At 34.4% G+C, this 17,821-nt stretch overlaps 1 protein-coding gene across 4 annotated transcripts in view; it reads right to left on the bottom strand.

Annotated features, from left to right (window-relative positions):
• The window catches only part of LOC137245646 (solute carrier organic anion transporter family member 74D-like), a 49,246-nt gene that overhangs the window by 19,155 nt on the left and 12,270 nt on the right, over window positions 1–17,821 (bottom strand). Inside the window, exon 2 of one of the 4 annotated variants that reach the window (XM_067776640.1) lies at window positions 918–1,660. The exons of 2 other annotated variants lie outside the window; for them this stretch is intronic. In XM_067776640.1, coding sequence (XP_067632741.1) covers window positions 918–1,198 — 281 coding nt within the window. In that variant the 5' untranslated portion in view covers window positions 1,199–1,660. The remainder of the gene's footprint in view (window positions 1–917; window positions 1,661–17,821) is intronic. One more of the 4 variants, XM_067776641.1, reaches the window with a different exon arrangement.

A 17,821-nucleotide genomic window follows, 5' to 3' on the forward strand; every position in this document is an offset into this window, starting at 1 on the left:
ACAAAGTTTCAAATTAATCAGACTTCTAGAAACCGGTAGAAATTAAACTCAAAGATTCCGTTACATACAGGCCAAGCTAATAAAAGCGTGTTAAAAAGATTGTTTAAGCCGCCTCCATCACCATCAGACGGCGGCAATTCCTATGCGCAGCCGTGCGCGGCGAATGGTAAGGCGCCAATATTTTATATATGAATTGAGTGTTATCTTTTTATATATTTGCATATAAAAGTCTGTGAGAAGTGAATTTTTAAAATTATAACGTTGAAGAAAAAAAAAACTAAACAAACATCTCTTTATTTGTGCAAAAAGTAGTGCAGTGCAGCGAAGAGAGGCCATTTATTCAAAGGTAAAAAAACGCAAAATTATTTTAATTTTGTTTATCAATATCCGATTTTTCTCATATCTGTAAAAAATTGGCCTTCATTCATTTTTGCCATTGCAATGCATTGCAGTGACATTTAATTTTGAGACAAGTCTTTCCAATTTCCAAACAAAACGTATCATAATAAAATTTGCTACACAATAGGCATCATGCGGTCGCAAAGATCCTGAGCCAGATTAAAAATTTTGCATGTTAGGGCAACAACAACGATTTGGGCCAGATAAATCCATATACTATGTTAATTCCTTGTCTTTAGTCTTTGCCTTTAGGGCATTCCTGTGAGATTTGAGCGTGATACGGAACTCGAAAACTCACTGGATGATGGTGTATATGAATGTGTATGTTGAGCTAGTCGTTCAATAAAAATACCTCACATAGACAGCATTGCCTACAGTGTTACCATAATTGGTTCAGCCACCGAACGGAGGCTGTCACTGAGAGGGCGAATAAGTCTTTAACGCCAGAAGGCAGTGTCCAACATCAATAACAAAAAAAATATTTTTTTTCTGTTTATTTGCATTGTTAGTTTAATTACCTTTGAAAGAATCTGCCTTTAAATATCCAAAACCCACATGTCATATCATCCGTTAGGGGCATATCTCTTAAGTATTTATTGATTTCTTCGGTCATTGTTTTATCGTAATCTGATTTTTCGCTATTTTTCGCACCGTTTAACTTTTCACTGGATTTGATTTTACCATTATCGAGTAAACGGGACTCAGCATCAATACAAGGATCAATTGAATCATGACTATTTTCTATATCCTTGTTATGATCATGATTATGATTTGTATGTTGCTCATCAATCTCAACCATGGTTCACAATTTCAGCTTATTTACACTTTTTGCTTTGACTTTAACAATTAAGCAGCACCACAGAAACGCACACAGAAACGCACACTGTTGGCACCACTACTTTTTTCGTAAATATTCACCAACTGCGTATATATGTGAACATTTTGAAACACCTTTTTACACATTAACTCTTTCTCACTCACGTATGCCTAAGTACGATGGCGGATGGATTGCGACTATGTGAAACAATATGGATGTGTCAGCTTATTTTATAAACTCGACGGAGTGGATGAGATCGCACGCCATTTTATTGTTGTGGTCAGTGGAAAATGCCTTTGATATTCATAGTGATAAATAGGCACACAATATGACCAACATTTTAACTGTCTTATCATTTACATACATGTATATGAGTTTATATTTGTAGCCGTTAAACACTTATCTGTACAAGTATTGAAGCTGATGTGAGATGATCAACCTGCGCTAAAATAGATAGTAACATTGTTATATGCCTATCTGAAGTTTGCATATTTGTTTCAAATATTGTATTATCAATTGCACATGTGTATGGATGCATGTATAAATGGATGTAAATGGGAGAGTGAGTGCATTTTCGTACGTTTATATTAAGTCTGAAGGTACTTGATATAATTTACTTGTCGTTACTTGTCTTTATTATATTAAGTATTATTATTTAGGCGGCCACCGTGGTGTGATGGTAGCGTGCTCCGCCTACCACACCGTATGCCCTGGGTGCACACCCCGGGCAAAAGAACATCAAAATTTTAGAAATAAGGTTTTTCAATTAGAAGAAAATTTGTCTAAGCGGCAGTGTTTGGCAAGCGCTCCGGGTGTATTTCTGTCATGAAAAGCTCTCAGTGAAAACTCATCTGCCTCGCAGATGCCGTTCGGAGTCGGCATAAAACATGTAGGTCCCGTCCGACCAATTTGTAGGGAAAATCAAGAGGAACACGAAGCAAATTGGAAGAGAAGCTCGGCCTTAGATCTCTTCGGAGGTTATCGCGCCTTACATTTATTTTTGTTTATTATTGTTTGTTACACTTATATCACATTTAACCCTCCGATTAGCTGTGAATAAATTCAACACATCTTAGCGTTGTCGTCTGGCCAGACGAAATTTGACACTTTATACTTTATCCACAAAGATTTAAACTTTGAAGAAATCTCGTCGCACACTGTGATTACCCAAAAATAAGTTTGAATTTTTATTGATGAATTTTGAAATGAATACGAAATATGAGGTCTTATAGGCTTAAAAATATGTTCGTCTAGCCAGACGACAACGCTAAATGTGAGATAATCAACTTTGGTACAAAAAAAGAGATAAAATAAAATGAAAAAAATATCGATTTCCGAATTATGATAAAGACCGCCTATAAAAAGTCACCCAAGCTTTTCATGATCGGGTGAACGCCACAATCTATCGGAGGGTTAATTGTCACAAAAATTAAATCGGTCACAAATAGTTAGTAGCCGTATTTGTGTGTACAAATGCTGATAATGCTTTTCTTTATATAAGAATTTTCCATGTGTTTACTTTTATTATAGCAAACGATTTAGAAATAACTTACAGTCACAAATAAAATTCTACATACACACCCTATTTCCGCTGTATTAAAAGACTAATAACTATAAATAATATTAGTTGTAGCCGGTCAATAAATTATTGTAAATATTTTTGTGTTATGATAGGCTTTTCTTGACCATAATGTTGCTTTTAGTGCAAGTAAAACTCCACTATTACGTCCCAACGTTTCGCTAAGCACCTTAGCTTCCTCAGGGGCGAAACTACATTTATTTAAATATTTTTTCAATTTACCAACGTAATTTGGCATGAAATTATAAAAACATTTGTTTAAAATTTCAACAATGTCTAAAAATTTAAACCAAACAAAAAACAATAAACGAATATATGTTAAATTTTCTATTATAAAAACATATCGCTGATACCATCTATATATGGTACAATTGTCAAACTAAACAACAGAATTTAAGCTGGAGACATTGGTGCTTTATCGGTAACCGTATCGGTAACCTTATAACAGCTGATTCGACCAATCTTATGAGAATCAATGCAATCGATTATTGATGCCACTAAGGTCGTAACCGTATCGTAGCTAACCAATTGGGTTTTGGTTTACCGTCGTAACGATAAACAACTGATTACGTTAGGGATACGGATACAGCGATACGACATACGGCACCAATGACTCCGGCTTTAAAGGCATAACAAATAAGCCGCGGAAATGCAATCCGTGTCTTCTTTTATGTTTACTGTTTTGTTCCTTTTCTCCATTATTCGTAAGCTTTCTATAGTGTATCTGATTTTTGTTCGTTTCTCTTTGTCTAATATTTTGACATTTTTCATATCAGCTGAGTGACCGCTTGATGTGATGTGTTGCGATAGCGCTGTGTTGATTTTCTTTTTCCTTATGTCTGTTTCATGCTCATTTAGGCGGACTCCTAGACTTCGCTTAGTCGTGACTATGTATATTTTATCGCAGCTTTCGTTTTCTTTACCTTTGCATGGTATTTCACAGACAATGTTATTTTTTGTGAAGTTTTGAGAGGGGTTTTGGTTTTTGTGAAGATACTAGATAATGTATTATTCGATGTGTATGCTAAACATATGTTATTGTTGTTAGACGTAATTTGTTTGTAGAAGTATTCGGTTAATCTAGGTATGTACTTAACACTGTAATACTGTTTGGGTTGATCAGTTGTGGTTCTTGTTGTATTTGTATTGATATTATTTTCAACATTTGACATTTTCTCTCGAACTAGACTGTCAATAAGTGTTTTTGGAAAGTTATTGATTGTAAGAATTTGTTAAACTTTTCTTATGTTTGCTTCCCAGAAGTTTTGATGGCTAATAGTTAAGACTTTGTTGATAAGATTTTTTGCGGTATTTATTTTGTATTTGAAGGATTGGGATGATAAGAAATTTATCAGGCGGCCAGACGAGGTAGGTTTTGTGTGCCAATCTAATGTCAGAATGTTACTATATCAATGAACCCGTGTATCTAAAAAGGGTATGCTAAAATTCGTTTCGGTTTCAAGAGTGAACTTTAATTTATTGTGGTACTTGTTTAGTGTATCTAGGATAGTATTCACATCATCTCTTTTCACTATCGCGAAGATATCGTCTACATATTTAACCAATAATTTTATCTCGATGTTGTGTAGTGTTTTTCTTGTGTTCACTCTTGAAACCGAAACGAATTTTAGCATACCCTTTTTAGATACACGGGTTCATAGATATAATAACATTCTGACATTAGATTGGCACACAAAACCTACCTCGTCTGGCCGCCTGATAAACTTCTTATCAGCCCAACCCTTCAAATGCAAAAAATCTTATCAACAAAGTCTTAACTATTAGCCATCAAAACTTCTGGAAAGCAAACATAAGAAAAATTAAACAAATTCTTACAATCAATAACTTTCCAAAAACATTTATAGACAGTCTAATTCGAGAGGAAATGTTAAGTGTTGAAAATAATATCAATACAAATACAACAAAAACCACAACTGATCAACCCAAACAGTATTACAGTGTTAAGTACATACCTAGATTAACCGAATACTTATACAAACACATTACGTCTAACAACAATAACATATGTTTAGCATACACATTAGGGCGTCGATTTAAAAATCGCTAATTGCTCTATGAAAATCGTATTCTAGGGATCAAAATAAGAAACTTTGCCGAAGGAACCATACCTCTAAAACGAATTCTGATGTCCCCCCCCCCCCCCCTCCCCTTTGGATCGAACTTTTGGGTAGAGGCAATTTCAATTCTACCTGCTGTGTCTTGTGGTGGCTTAAAAAAAACAACACAAGCAATTTTACGATCTGCAATTGTGTCACAGTGATACCTTCATTTTTTAAAGAGGTTGAATAAAAAACCCACACAACTATGTTTACGACATGCAAATGCATCACAGTGATGCCTTGGTTTTAAAAGGGGGTTGTAGAAACGCTAATTTCTAATAACTTTTTTAATTTCTTTTCTATTACTAAGTTAAATTCATTTTTTCATTTACATATTGTAACGAATTTGCTTGCAAATCCTCTTATTTGCAATCCTCTGCTAAGTTCGAATCACTAAACTGTTGAATAAATAACTCCAATATTGAATAATGAAAAAATGGCCTTTATAAAAGTACTTCACAATAACACTCAAACTGTGCAACGAATAGCTTGCTTAATAACCAAACTGATAGCTTAAATGAAACTGACTTTCAAAATAATACTGCTATTGCTCGCTAGATATTGTCTTAATCGAAACTGCTTGACAACTCAAATCAAACTAAATTCCAGCGCCTCTACAATTGTCACCTTTTATACTCTTTGATTTTAACCTTCGCATCTTCTAGGCCAGCTACGGCCAAAACATATACAATCACATATTTCGGTTCTGCTGGACAATGAGAGACTGAAGAGAACAAGTCGCTCACGCGTCTAAAAAATCAATGTTGCCAACGTATTGAAATCGAAAAAATGCATGGTTTAATTGTGGAAGGAAAAATGGACTTTTAAATATTAGTAGTAATGGTGAAATTGTATTGATTAATAGCCACTTACCCATTTTAAGTAATTTAATTAATTGATATTTACCTAATATTTTAATTTTGAAAAGGGATTTTTATATGTTGCAATTTGACGTATAGCTAAACTGTTTGTAGAACGGGTCCAACAGTTGCGATTTGGAATGCGCCCATTGTAAAAAGTCTTGGAAATGGCGGGTGCAAAAAAGTGAAAGTGAAGTTATTGGTGAAAAAATATGTATTCCTTATTACCCGAACTTACTCTATGTATGAAAAGCCAAATTGATGTTACCGAAAATTTTTTTTGTTATTTTTAGCTTTGAGAATTAACAAAAAAACAACAACAAGTTAAAAATAAAGAAATAAATATTAACCGAAGTTTAAAGACAGTTTCAAATATAAAAACTAAAAAAATTCACTTTTAGAGATTAAAAAAAAATTAAATGTGAATTTTTCCTCAATATTTTTTTGTTTACTTAAAGGAACTAAATTCGTGAAATTAATTTTTTGCAATTAAGGAAAATTCATTATTGGGACCAATTAGGTTCAACTTGCTCTTGAGCCTTAGAACAAAATTTTCCCTCTCCTTACTACTGAGCTCATAAAATTCATTAGCATGGCATGTATGATAATGGCGTTTGACAAAAAATTTTGTTGCACGCGCAATTTCTTTATATACATTTATATTTATATTATATTATATTTATATATATATACATTGTAGATACATAATGATTGATCTATTGATGTGAATTCGCGTCACTGCTTAGCATCGGCTTAGAGATAGCAGCAACCCTTAGTTTTGCTAATATTCGTAACAATATGTTCTGACTAAATAAATTTCTAAAGAGAAAAATAAACTCCAAAAAGAAACAAGTAAGGAAGGTTAAGTTCGGGTGTAACCGAACATTACATACTCAGTTGAGAGCTATGGTGACAAAATAAGGGAAAATAACCATGTAGGAAAATGAACCGAGGGAAACCTTGGAATGTGTTTGTATGACATGTGTATCAAATGAAAGGCATTAAAGAGTATTTTATGAGGGAGTGGGCCATAGTTCTATAGGTGGACGCCATTTAGGGATATAACCATAAAGGTGGATCAGGGTTGACTCTAGAATGCGTTTGTACGATATGGGAATCAAATTAAAGGTGTTAATGAGTATTTTAAAAGGGAGTGGGCCTTAGTTCTATAGGTGGATGCCGTTTCGAAATATCGCCATAAAGGTGGACCAGGGTTGACTCTAGAATGTGTTTGTACGATATGGGTATCAAATTAAAGGTATTAATGAGGGTTTTAAAAGGGAGTGGTGGTTGTTGTATAGGTGGTCGCAGTTTCGAGATATCGCCATAAAGGTGGACCAGGGTGACTCTAGAATGCGTTTGTACGATATGGGTATCAAATGAAAGGTGTTAATGAGTATTTTAAAAGGGAGTAATCCTAGTCCCATAGGTGGACGCCGTTTCGAGATATCGCCATAAAGGTGGACCAGGGGTGACCCTAGAATTAGTTTGTATAATATGGCCATCAAACGAAAGGTGTTAATGAGTATTTTAGAAGGGAGTGGGCCTTAGTTCTATAGGTGGACGCCGTTTCGAAATTTCGCCATAAAGGTGGACCAGGGGTGACTCTAGATTGTGTTTGTACGATATGGGTATCAAATTAAAGGTATAAATGAGGGTTTTAAAAGGGAGTGGTGGTTGTTGTATAGGTGGTCGCCTTTTCGAGATATCGCCATAAAGGTGGACTCTAGAATGCGTTTGTACGATATGGGTATCAAATGAAAGGTGTTAATGAGTATTTTAAAAGGGAGTAATCCTTAGTTCCATAGGTGGACGCTGTTTCGAGATATCGCCATAAAGGTGGACCAGGGGTGACCCTAGAATTTGTTTGTATAATATGGGTTTCAAAAGAAAGGTGTTAATGAGTATTTTAAAAGGGAGTAATCCTTAGTTCCATAGGTGGACGCCGTTTCGAGATATCGCCATAAAGGTGGACCAGGGGTGACTCTAGAATTCGTTTGTGCAATATGGGTATCAAACGAAAGGAGTTAATGAGTATTTTAAAAGGGAGTGGGCCTTAGTTCTATAGGTGGGCGCCTTTTCGAGGTATCGCAATAAAGGTGGACCAGGGGTGACTCTAGACTTTGTTAGTACGATATGGGTATGAAATGAAAGGTGTTAATGAGTATTTTTAAAAGGGAGTGGGCCTTCGTTCTATAGGTGGATGCCTTTTCGAGATATCGCCATAAAGGTGGACCAGGGGTGACTGTAGAATGAATTTGTACGATATGGGTATCAAATTAAAGGTATTAATGAGAGTTTTAAAAGGGAGTGGTGGTAGTTGTATATGTGAAGGCGTTTTCCATATATCGACCAAAATGTGGACCAGGGTGACCCAGAACATCATCTGTTGGATACCGCTAATTTATTTATATATGTAATACCTGCCAAGATTTTAAGGGTTCTTTATTTCGCCCTGCAGAACTTTTTCATTTTCTTCTACTTAATATGGTAGGTGTCACAACCATTTTATAAAGTTTTTTCTAATGTTATATTTCTCTTCAAATAAACAATCCAATTACCTTACCATGTTTCATCTCTTTTTTGATATTTGGTATAAAATTATGGCATTTTTTTCATTTTTCGTAATTTTCGATATCGAAAAAGTGGGCGTGGTCATAGTTGGATTTCGTTCATTTTTCATACCAAGATAAAGTGAGTTCAAGTAAGCACGTGAACTAAGTTTTTTAAAGATATGTCGATTTTTGCTCAAGTTATCGTGTTAACGGCCATGCGGAAGGACAGACGGACGACTGTGTATAAAAACTGGGCGTGGCATCAACCGATTTAGCCCTTTTTTGCAGAATAGAGTTAGCGTCATAAAATCTATGCCCCTACCAAATTTCAAAAGGATTGGTTAATTTTTGTTCGACTTATGGCGTTAAAAGTATCCTAGACAAATTAAATGAAAAAGGGCGGAGCCACGCCCATTTTGAAATTTTCTTTTATTTTTGTATTTTGTTGCACTATATCATTACTGGAGTTGAATGTTGACATAATTTACTTATATACTGTAAAGATATTAAATTTTTTGTTAAAATTTTACTTAAAAAAATTTTTTTTTTTAAAGTGGGCGTGGCCCTTCTCCGATTTTGCAAATTTTTATCAAGAGTACATATAGTAATAGGGGTAACGTTCCTGCCAAATTTCATCATGATATCGTCAACGACTGCCAAATTACAGCTTGCAAAACTTTTAAATTACCTTCTTTTAAAAGTGGGCGGTGCCACGCCCATTGTCCAAAATTTTACTAACTTTCTATTCTGCGTCATAAGTTCAACTCATGTACCAAGTTTCGTCGCTTTATCTCTCTTTTGTAATGAATTATCGCAATTTTTCGGTTTTTCGAAATTTTCGATATCGAAAAAGTGGGCGTGGTTATAGTCCGATATCGTTCATTTTAAAAAGCGATCTGAGATGAGTGCTCAGAAACCTACATACCAAATTTCATCAAGATACCTCAAAATTTACTCAAGCTATCGTGTAAACGGACGGACGGACGGACGGACGGACATGGCTCAATCAAATTTTTTTTCGATCCTGATTATTTTGATATATGGAAGTCTATATCTATCTCGATTCCTTTATATATGTACAACCAACCGTTATCCAATCAAACTTAATATACTCTGTGAGCTTTGCTCAACTGAGTATAAAAACATAGGCATTTCAAAGTGGGATTTTTCAAAATTTGCCCCTACGACCCAAAGGGGGGGGGGGGGGGGGGGGGGGGACATTAGAATTCGTTTTAAATTTATGGTTCCTTCGGCAAAGTTTCTTATTTTGATCCTTAGAATATGATTTTCACAGAGCAATGGGCGATTTTTTTGCCTCCCCACAAATCGACCCGGCCTAATACACATCGAATAATACATTATCTAGTATCTTCACAAAAACCAAAATCCCTCTCAAAACTTCACAACAAAATAACATTGTCTATGAAATACCATGCAAAGGTAAAGAAAACGAAAGCTGCGACAAAATATACATAGGCACGACCAGAAACAATATAATATAGTGACCATTGGAAATTTTACCAAGTAGCGCAAGTAACAGCTGATCGGTGAAAATTCGCACATTCACACGCACAGTTCTCGACTCAGTTTCAAAACAAAACTTTAGATTATTTAATTCAAATTTTAAAGTGAGATAATCCTTACATATTTATGTATACAGAATATATATGGCGTTTTTGTTGTTATTAAAACAATAGTTTTATTTATATTAAAGCTTTTATCATTTTTTTTTTTAACTTCGAAAAATCTCCGAACACCATTCCTTCATTATATGACATTCGACTGCCTAGTCCACTGCCTTCCACTCTATTCGCAACATAACCTCTACTTAAGCTGCCAAACTATATAGTAAACAATGATAGTGACATTGCATAGACGAAAAATCGTGTGAGGCAAGCTTCACAAAATTCTAGTAGTTCACATTCACCACTTACCACAGCAGAATTTGTTAAACTACCACTGTCTGTATTTGTTATTTAACAATTATTTGTACACTTTTTATTCAGCTAATGTGTTCAGAATTCACATTTTTACTCTCTAAAACTCCAACAGTGTATTTCTGTGCTTAAATTATGTTAAAAATTGTTTTAAAGTTTTTGGTGTGGTGAAAGTGACCTACTAGAATTTTGTTACGCTCCGCTGCTTTCCACCGAAGTTCGCGCATGCAATATCTTTATATTCAAAAATTTTTGGCACGACTAAGCGAAGTCTAGGAGTCCGCCTAAATGAGCATGAAACAGACATAAGGAAAAAGAAAATCAACACAGCGCTATCGCAACACACCACATCAAGCGGTCACTCAGCTAATATGAAAAATGTCAAAATATTAGACAAAGAGAAACGAACAAAAATCAGATACACTATAGAGAGCTTACGAATAATGGAGAAAAGGAACAAAAGAGTAAACATAAAAGAAGACGCGGATTGCATTTCCGCGGCTTAATTGTTATGCCTTTAAATTCTGTTGTTTAGTTTGACAATTGTACCACATATAGATGGTATCAGCGATATGTTTTTATAATAGAAAATTTAACATATATGTATATGTATGTAAGTCCATTTTCGTTTACTGTTTTTTGTATGGTTTTAATTTTTAGACATTGTTGAAATTTTAAACAACTATTTTTATAATTTCATGTCAAATTACGTTGGTAAATTAAAAAATTTTTTAAATAAATGCAGTTTCGCCCCTGAGGAAGCTAAGATGCTTAGCGAAACGTTGGGACGTAATAGTGGAGTTTTACTTGCACTGAAAGCAACATTATGGTCAAGAAAAGCCTATCATAACACAAAAATATAAATAATATTGTTTCTTAGTATTTGGTGGGTCCACCGTTAGCATCAATAACAGCTTGAAGTCAACGTTGCATTCAGGCTACTAAATTTTTTTAGCTCATACTGTTCCAAGCTTCTATGATGCGTTCTTTGAGGAGATCAAAGCTACAAAACTGGTTTTTTTCTAATTTTCCGTTCTAGAATTTCTTGGAAATGCTCAATTATATCTAAATTTGGGATGGTGTATTTACTTGTCTTGGAACATAGTAAAGCAGCCAATACTTAACAATTTGTGTAGTGTGCTTTGGATCGTTACCCTGCTAAAAAATCCAACATACGCCTAGCTCCAACTCATCCAGCGATAGTTTCATATTAAGTTCCAATAAAGACGTGTATCTAGAACGATCCATATTACCCTCAATAAATGTAATTCCCATAACATAACCCATAACACTGCCCTGAAGGTTACTTTACAGTTGATGTCAAATTCGCGGATCGAGTGCAATGATTCTCTTCCTCCACACTTTTGTTCTTGCATAGCTGCCGAAAACGTTGAACTTTGACTCATCGGTAACCAAAATTTTTTGGCAGAAATCCATTCCCTTTTATATATCTGTTAAAAAAACCCTAATTTGAAGTGTGGATTTTGATAAAGCCCATTTTTGCGTGGAAAATTTGAAACTCCCAGCTCCAAGTTATTGTTCAATGCATGTAATGGTTAATTTTTTTAAGTATAAATGTAGTTGTAAATGTGTGTATAAGAGTAATTTCAATCCCGTTATGTGTTTCGTTTGTCCTTTGGTGGCATTAAGTATTATCATATTATCAAAAAAGTTATGAATGTATGTAAACACTGCTTAAGGGCAAAACAAGATTGTAAATATATACGAGAAATGCGGATAGGTGGAAGCCATCGGCCAGCGATCATTTTATTATAGGTATATTATAATTTTTGGGAGCCAATTTTCATGGCAGGGAAATCTGCCGTTGACTGTTCCGAGAGGGGCCGCTACGGATAATATAACCATGTAACGGGAAAGAAAGTTTAAGTCGTTTATCTGGCGAGGATACATATTAAAGCGATTGTGAAAAATCATACAAACAAACAAATTATAGCAAAGCAATTAGGTATAATCCCACGAGATAGGAAGAGCTGAATGAAATGTAAATATAATAAAGAAATATCTAGCGACTCTTTGGCAAATATTCGAACACAAAAAAACTTGCAGAAAATTAAACTTATTGCACATAGATGTACTAGTTCTGTGATGCACAGAACCGTTTGACAATTTACTTATTTAAACTTTTATACGGTAGCGGAGGTCGAACAAAGCTCTTAGAAGTTTCTCTTCTTGGCACTTCTAATGGTTAAACCTCTTCTGCTTCCATGAGTGAGCTTCAATAAGAATATCTTGTTAGTCGGAGCACTCTCATGCAATCGCTGAATACAGCCCAGTTAACAGCCCTTGAGCTTTGTTTAGACTTTGTATGTTGCTGTCTGCATAGAGTTAATTTTTAAATATATAAAGTTAAGCGGAAGACATGACAAAAGATAAAAAATATGCCATTCTTAGGAGATTTGAGGTAGACCCCAATTTTAGGTTTGTTTCGTCATGAAACTAGATATAAAACATTATCGTAAAGTCTTATAGGCTCGTAGCAAAAAAAAACTCTATAAGATTTGATGAGCAGAGCTTTCATTGAATGGTCAGCGGTAAAATTTCCAAGATAAGAGGACATACCAAATCATTCAATTGAAGATGGACACATCATTCAATAAAGGGGGGATGCGTGTGCATACCAACTAATATGGAGCTAAATGCCACCTTTGTTCATGCGTATGAGATGGACAGACTACCATCAAATATTGAAAGGGATAGAATTGTATCGTTTGCTCTTGAACCATTTGAGATTTCTGGAACCCTTCCGGATTATTTTAAGAATTATTTCGAAACTATTTTGGTGAAATTTTGGGGCAATTTCAGCATCACTTTTGGATTGTTTTTGAAATCATTTCCAAAGTGATCATGAAATTAATCCAAATCTGTGTCGAAATAGTTTTTAAACTTTTCCGATAATGATCGCGAAGTGATCCTGTAGCAGTCCTAAAGTGGTTTCGAAATTTTTCAGAAGTTGTCCCGCAATGATATTTAAAATAATTTCGAAGTGAACCTGAAATCGTTCTAAGCTGGTTGCTTAATATTCTCAAATTAGTTTCAAAATAGTCCCGAAGTGATAATTCTGGAACACCTCCGATACTTTTTCGAAATATTCCCAAAATTATCTTTACATTTTCTCAAAGTAATATCTTAAATTTTCCTCAAGGGATCCTGAACTTGTTCCAAACTTTTCCTGAAATAATATCAAAACTATTCCGAAAGTACCGAGAAGCCAGAGAACTGATTCCTGGGCTGGAGCCATGGTTAGACCGGCCACATGAAGAGGTCAACTTCTACCTGACACAGTTTTTAAATGGCCACGGTTACTTCCGGGAATATCTCCACAGGGTGTCAAGAAAAAATATTTTTACATTTACTCCTTATAAAATAACACATCGATAAGGAAAATATTTTCATTAACTCCGTAGAGAAACAAAAAATATCAATAGGGAAAATAAAACATTAATTCCCTCTAGACTAGAAAACATTGATAAGAAAAAATACCTTTACATAAGTTTACATAACATAATATTTAAGCCTTTGGAGTAGAAAGTATTGATAAGAAAAATAATTTTACGTTACTTCCCTAAAGATTAGAATATGTAGTACTAGTAAAAAATGAAAGAGGACATAAGTTAGATAGCAAATACAAAGGATAATATAAAGCAGAAAATGTAGATAGTAAAAATAATTACACTTTAATCCCCTATAATGTAAAAAATATAAACGAAAATAAGAAAATAATAATTCATAAATGGGGGCTTAAACTACTATAAATTTAAAAAATAATAAAATAATTTAAATAGAAAAACTTATTACAATAGCACACATTTAAATAAATAGAAGCATTCCACTTTACTCATAATCTCCATTAAATAAATCAAAAAGGAACACGAAGAGTACATAAACAGATAAAGTTACGTTATAAATAAACATAATAACAATGTAAGTACAAACGGATTCAAAAGTTAATTGTGCCACTCCAGTAGCCATCCATAATTGGTGCAAGTATGTATGACTACTCTTTCAAAGGCGGATGGTGTAGCATTCATTCATTCACTCATTAATTCATTTGTACAAACGTATAGTTTGACTCGTTTTGGTATGTCTTGAAATACGTTAACTCTTACATACATATCCATTCATTTGTATATACATATTCCGACACGCGTTACAACGGTCTACGTCTCGTAACTTGAGGCTTCTTCTATTTCAATTTAAAGCTGTCTAATTGCTCACCACAAACCTTGCCTGCACAAAATTTATTCCTACGCTGTGTTTACACTTAGAACTGCATTTTCCATACCTATTCCGTTTTTGCTTATTTTGCATTTCCCACATTTAAAAGCATTAAGTAAAATGTAAAATAATTTCATATGCGATTTGGAAAAATTTATGAATTTTGTTTACAATGTTAACCCACTTCAAGTACATTTTTGAAACAATTCAGGGTACCAAAAAAATTTATATGCATCATGTGACGAAAAATACGTAAGCCAATTTCTAAACTGTTTTCAAAAAATTCGAAATCTCAAGACGACAAAAGAAACATAACAAAAATATTTTAAAAAAATTCGAGAAAGGAAAAAAATTTTATTGTAAACAAATTTCAAAAACTTTTTCGGAAATTTCGAAAACTTAAATAAAATGAACGAAGAAATGTGATGAAAACTATGTAAATGCATTTCAAAAATTGTTTCAAAAAATTCGAAATCTCAAGAATACATAAAAAAATTTCTAAACATTTTAAAAAAATTCGAGAGTGTAAACAATTTTTATTGTAAACAAATTTTAAAAGCGTTTTCGGAAATTTCGAAACCTTAAATAAAATTTCCTAAAAATTGCACGAAATATTTTTGAAATTATTCTGAAAAGAATTCTGAAGTGTTTCTAAAGTCATCCCTAAACGGTCCCGAAATAGTCCAAGAATGTACGATGCAATTCCGTCTCCTGATCTAAGTTAGTTAATCCGATACGCAATGACAAAGGTGGCACTTAGCTCCATATAAGTTGATATAAATAAGTATCCTCCCTTTACTGAATTTCAGGATGTGTTCACCTTTAATGGAATGGTTTGGTATGTTCTTTTCTTTCAGGGAAGAAAACGATAACTCCTAGCAGTAATGTGCAGCAATGAATATTAAAAAATTTCATTTAGTTATCAACAATTTTTTTTTATTGGTACTTGGCAATAAATACATCCTTTTCAATCTGATCAATTATATAAAATACATATTTACATATATTTATATTTATTTATTTAATCAACAAACAAGGTGTTTATAGACTGTTAATATACAAAACTTCAAGTTTACTTCTTAATATATAAAAATCACCTTTCACAATCTTTGGCCGCGTTGGACTCCTAAACAACTGAACCGATTTTGAATTTGTTTTCCGCCCCGTGTGTAGTTTGATCTAACTTGAAATATAGGATAGGTTATATCTCAGTTTATAGTCGCAATATTATTTTATTAGAAATTTTTTTATTTGTTTATACGTAATAATAAAATGTTACGTATACGCACCGGCACCCACATTTTCAGGGGTGCGGATATACTTCCGTGTAATTGGTTGGTGTTTAATTAAATAACGTGCTTATCAATAAAAAATATTATAGCGAATGATATCAAGTATAGCACATCACCAGGCCCGTCGAGAGGGTGGGGGTTTCTGAGGGGGCCCGCGATTTAGAGGTACTGTGACATTTTTTTTAATACAGGAGAGTCTTTAGTTGTTCCATGTGCAATTTTTAAGCCGAATTTCAAAAGCAACGAAAATCTGCATTTCGTTTTAATATAATAGTGAAGTGTGAAAAATAAAAATCTATATATATAAAAAGAAAGGCTAAAATGTGTGTTATTTGGTTGAAGAGATGCGTCGGTCGATTTTGTTCAAACTTTCACACAAGTTGCGTAAACTTCACGCGGTGGTTACTACATAGGTCTGGTTGCGATCGACGTACAGGGTCTCGAGATATAGGCCGAAACGTGGACCCGAGTACCCCTAGAATGTGTTTATAGAATATGGATAACAAATGAAAGCTGTTGATGAGTGCTTTAGTAGAGGGTAATTTTCATACCCCTGGGTGCCTAGGGTCTCGAGATATAGGCCAAAACGTGGGCCAGTGAATGCCTAGACAGTGTTTATACAATATGTATATCAAATGAATGCTGTTGATGAGTGCTTTAGTACAGAGTAATATATTATCCAGAGACAGACTGGGACTGGGATTAGGACTAGGACTGGGACTAAGACTCGGAGTGAGACTGGGACTGGGACTGCGACTGGGACTGGAATAAAATACATACCACCCTCTGGGACAGGCAATAAAGGATGCAGAAGAATGAGAAGAAATTGAGAGAAGAGGAAAGAGAGAAGGAGATTGAGAAAGAGATATAATGAGACGAGGATGGAGATAGCGATAAATAGTGAATAAAAGGATTAGGAAAAAGTGAAGAGGGGGGGGGGGGGGGCGGATTGCAGAGTCAGGCGGAAAGAGCTTATTAAAATGTATGCAGATAGGCCAAATTTAGAGCAGAACAACGTCTGCCGGGTTTTCTAGTAGCTTATATAAAAAGTATAGTTAAATTTATGACAAGTATCTGATTATCAGGTTCTTAAATGTAAATTCAATACAACTAAAATCAAACGCCAAGGAATAGGAATAAGCATTAAATTAAGAAAGTGTCCTCCTAAGTGACCATTCATTGCATAAACCGTTCTAGCAACACCCATATAAAACAAATCGTTACAACGAAGGATACGACAGGGCACATTAAAACGAATTTTCGGAAGTAAGAACAGTCAATTGAGCCCGAAACGATATCAAAGACAACGCACATTGACAACAGAGTTCGCCTGGAGTCTAGTGACATAAGATTTATCAGTAAACAGCGAGAGTGATATGATGGTACAGGGTCTATAAAGTTCATCGACCGCAACGCAAAGCGCACAAAGGCTCTCTGAACAGGCTCCAACCTCTTAATATAAACAGCACGAAAAGGTCGCCAAACAAATACCGCACACTCCAACCTCGATCTAACTAAAGATGTGTACAATTGTTTGAGAGTATAAGGATCTGAAAATGATGAGCAGTTACTGCGGTAAAAGTCATTGTGGTAAAAGGCATTCAATTACGTGTATTTAATTAGCGAGACATGTTCATATTGCTTTATACAATTGTTTTGTTATTGATATTAGAGAAAAAATGCAAAGTTTACAAACGGCGATGGTTACTAGGACATGTTTCGGAATTTCAATTTGTCATCAGCTAGCTTCTGGGGAGCTGAGTATTGAACTCGAATCTACAACATTCATACTTCATACTAGTGTAGATGCAGATGCCTTTAGCCACTCAGCCATATGAACGCCCCGCTGCTCCCTTTGCAATTGGTCTCTAAGTGTTGCCTTTTTGTTGCTATTCCTTTTAATCAGTTGTGAATCACGTCAATAATACTTTGTGCTTATTATACCATTGATAAATTTTTGGGAATTGCATGCTTGTTTGTACATTATAAATACAACTCACAAAAAAGAATTCCTTAAACCATCTGA

Source organism: Eurosta solidaginis, chromosome 3 (genome assembly GCF_040869045.1).
Source record: "Eurosta solidaginis isolate ZX-2024a chromosome 3, ASM4086904v1, whole genome shotgun sequence".
In the NCBI taxonomy this organism is placed as follows: domain Eukaryota; kingdom Metazoa; phylum Arthropoda; class Insecta; order Diptera; family Tephritidae; genus Eurosta; species Eurosta solidaginis.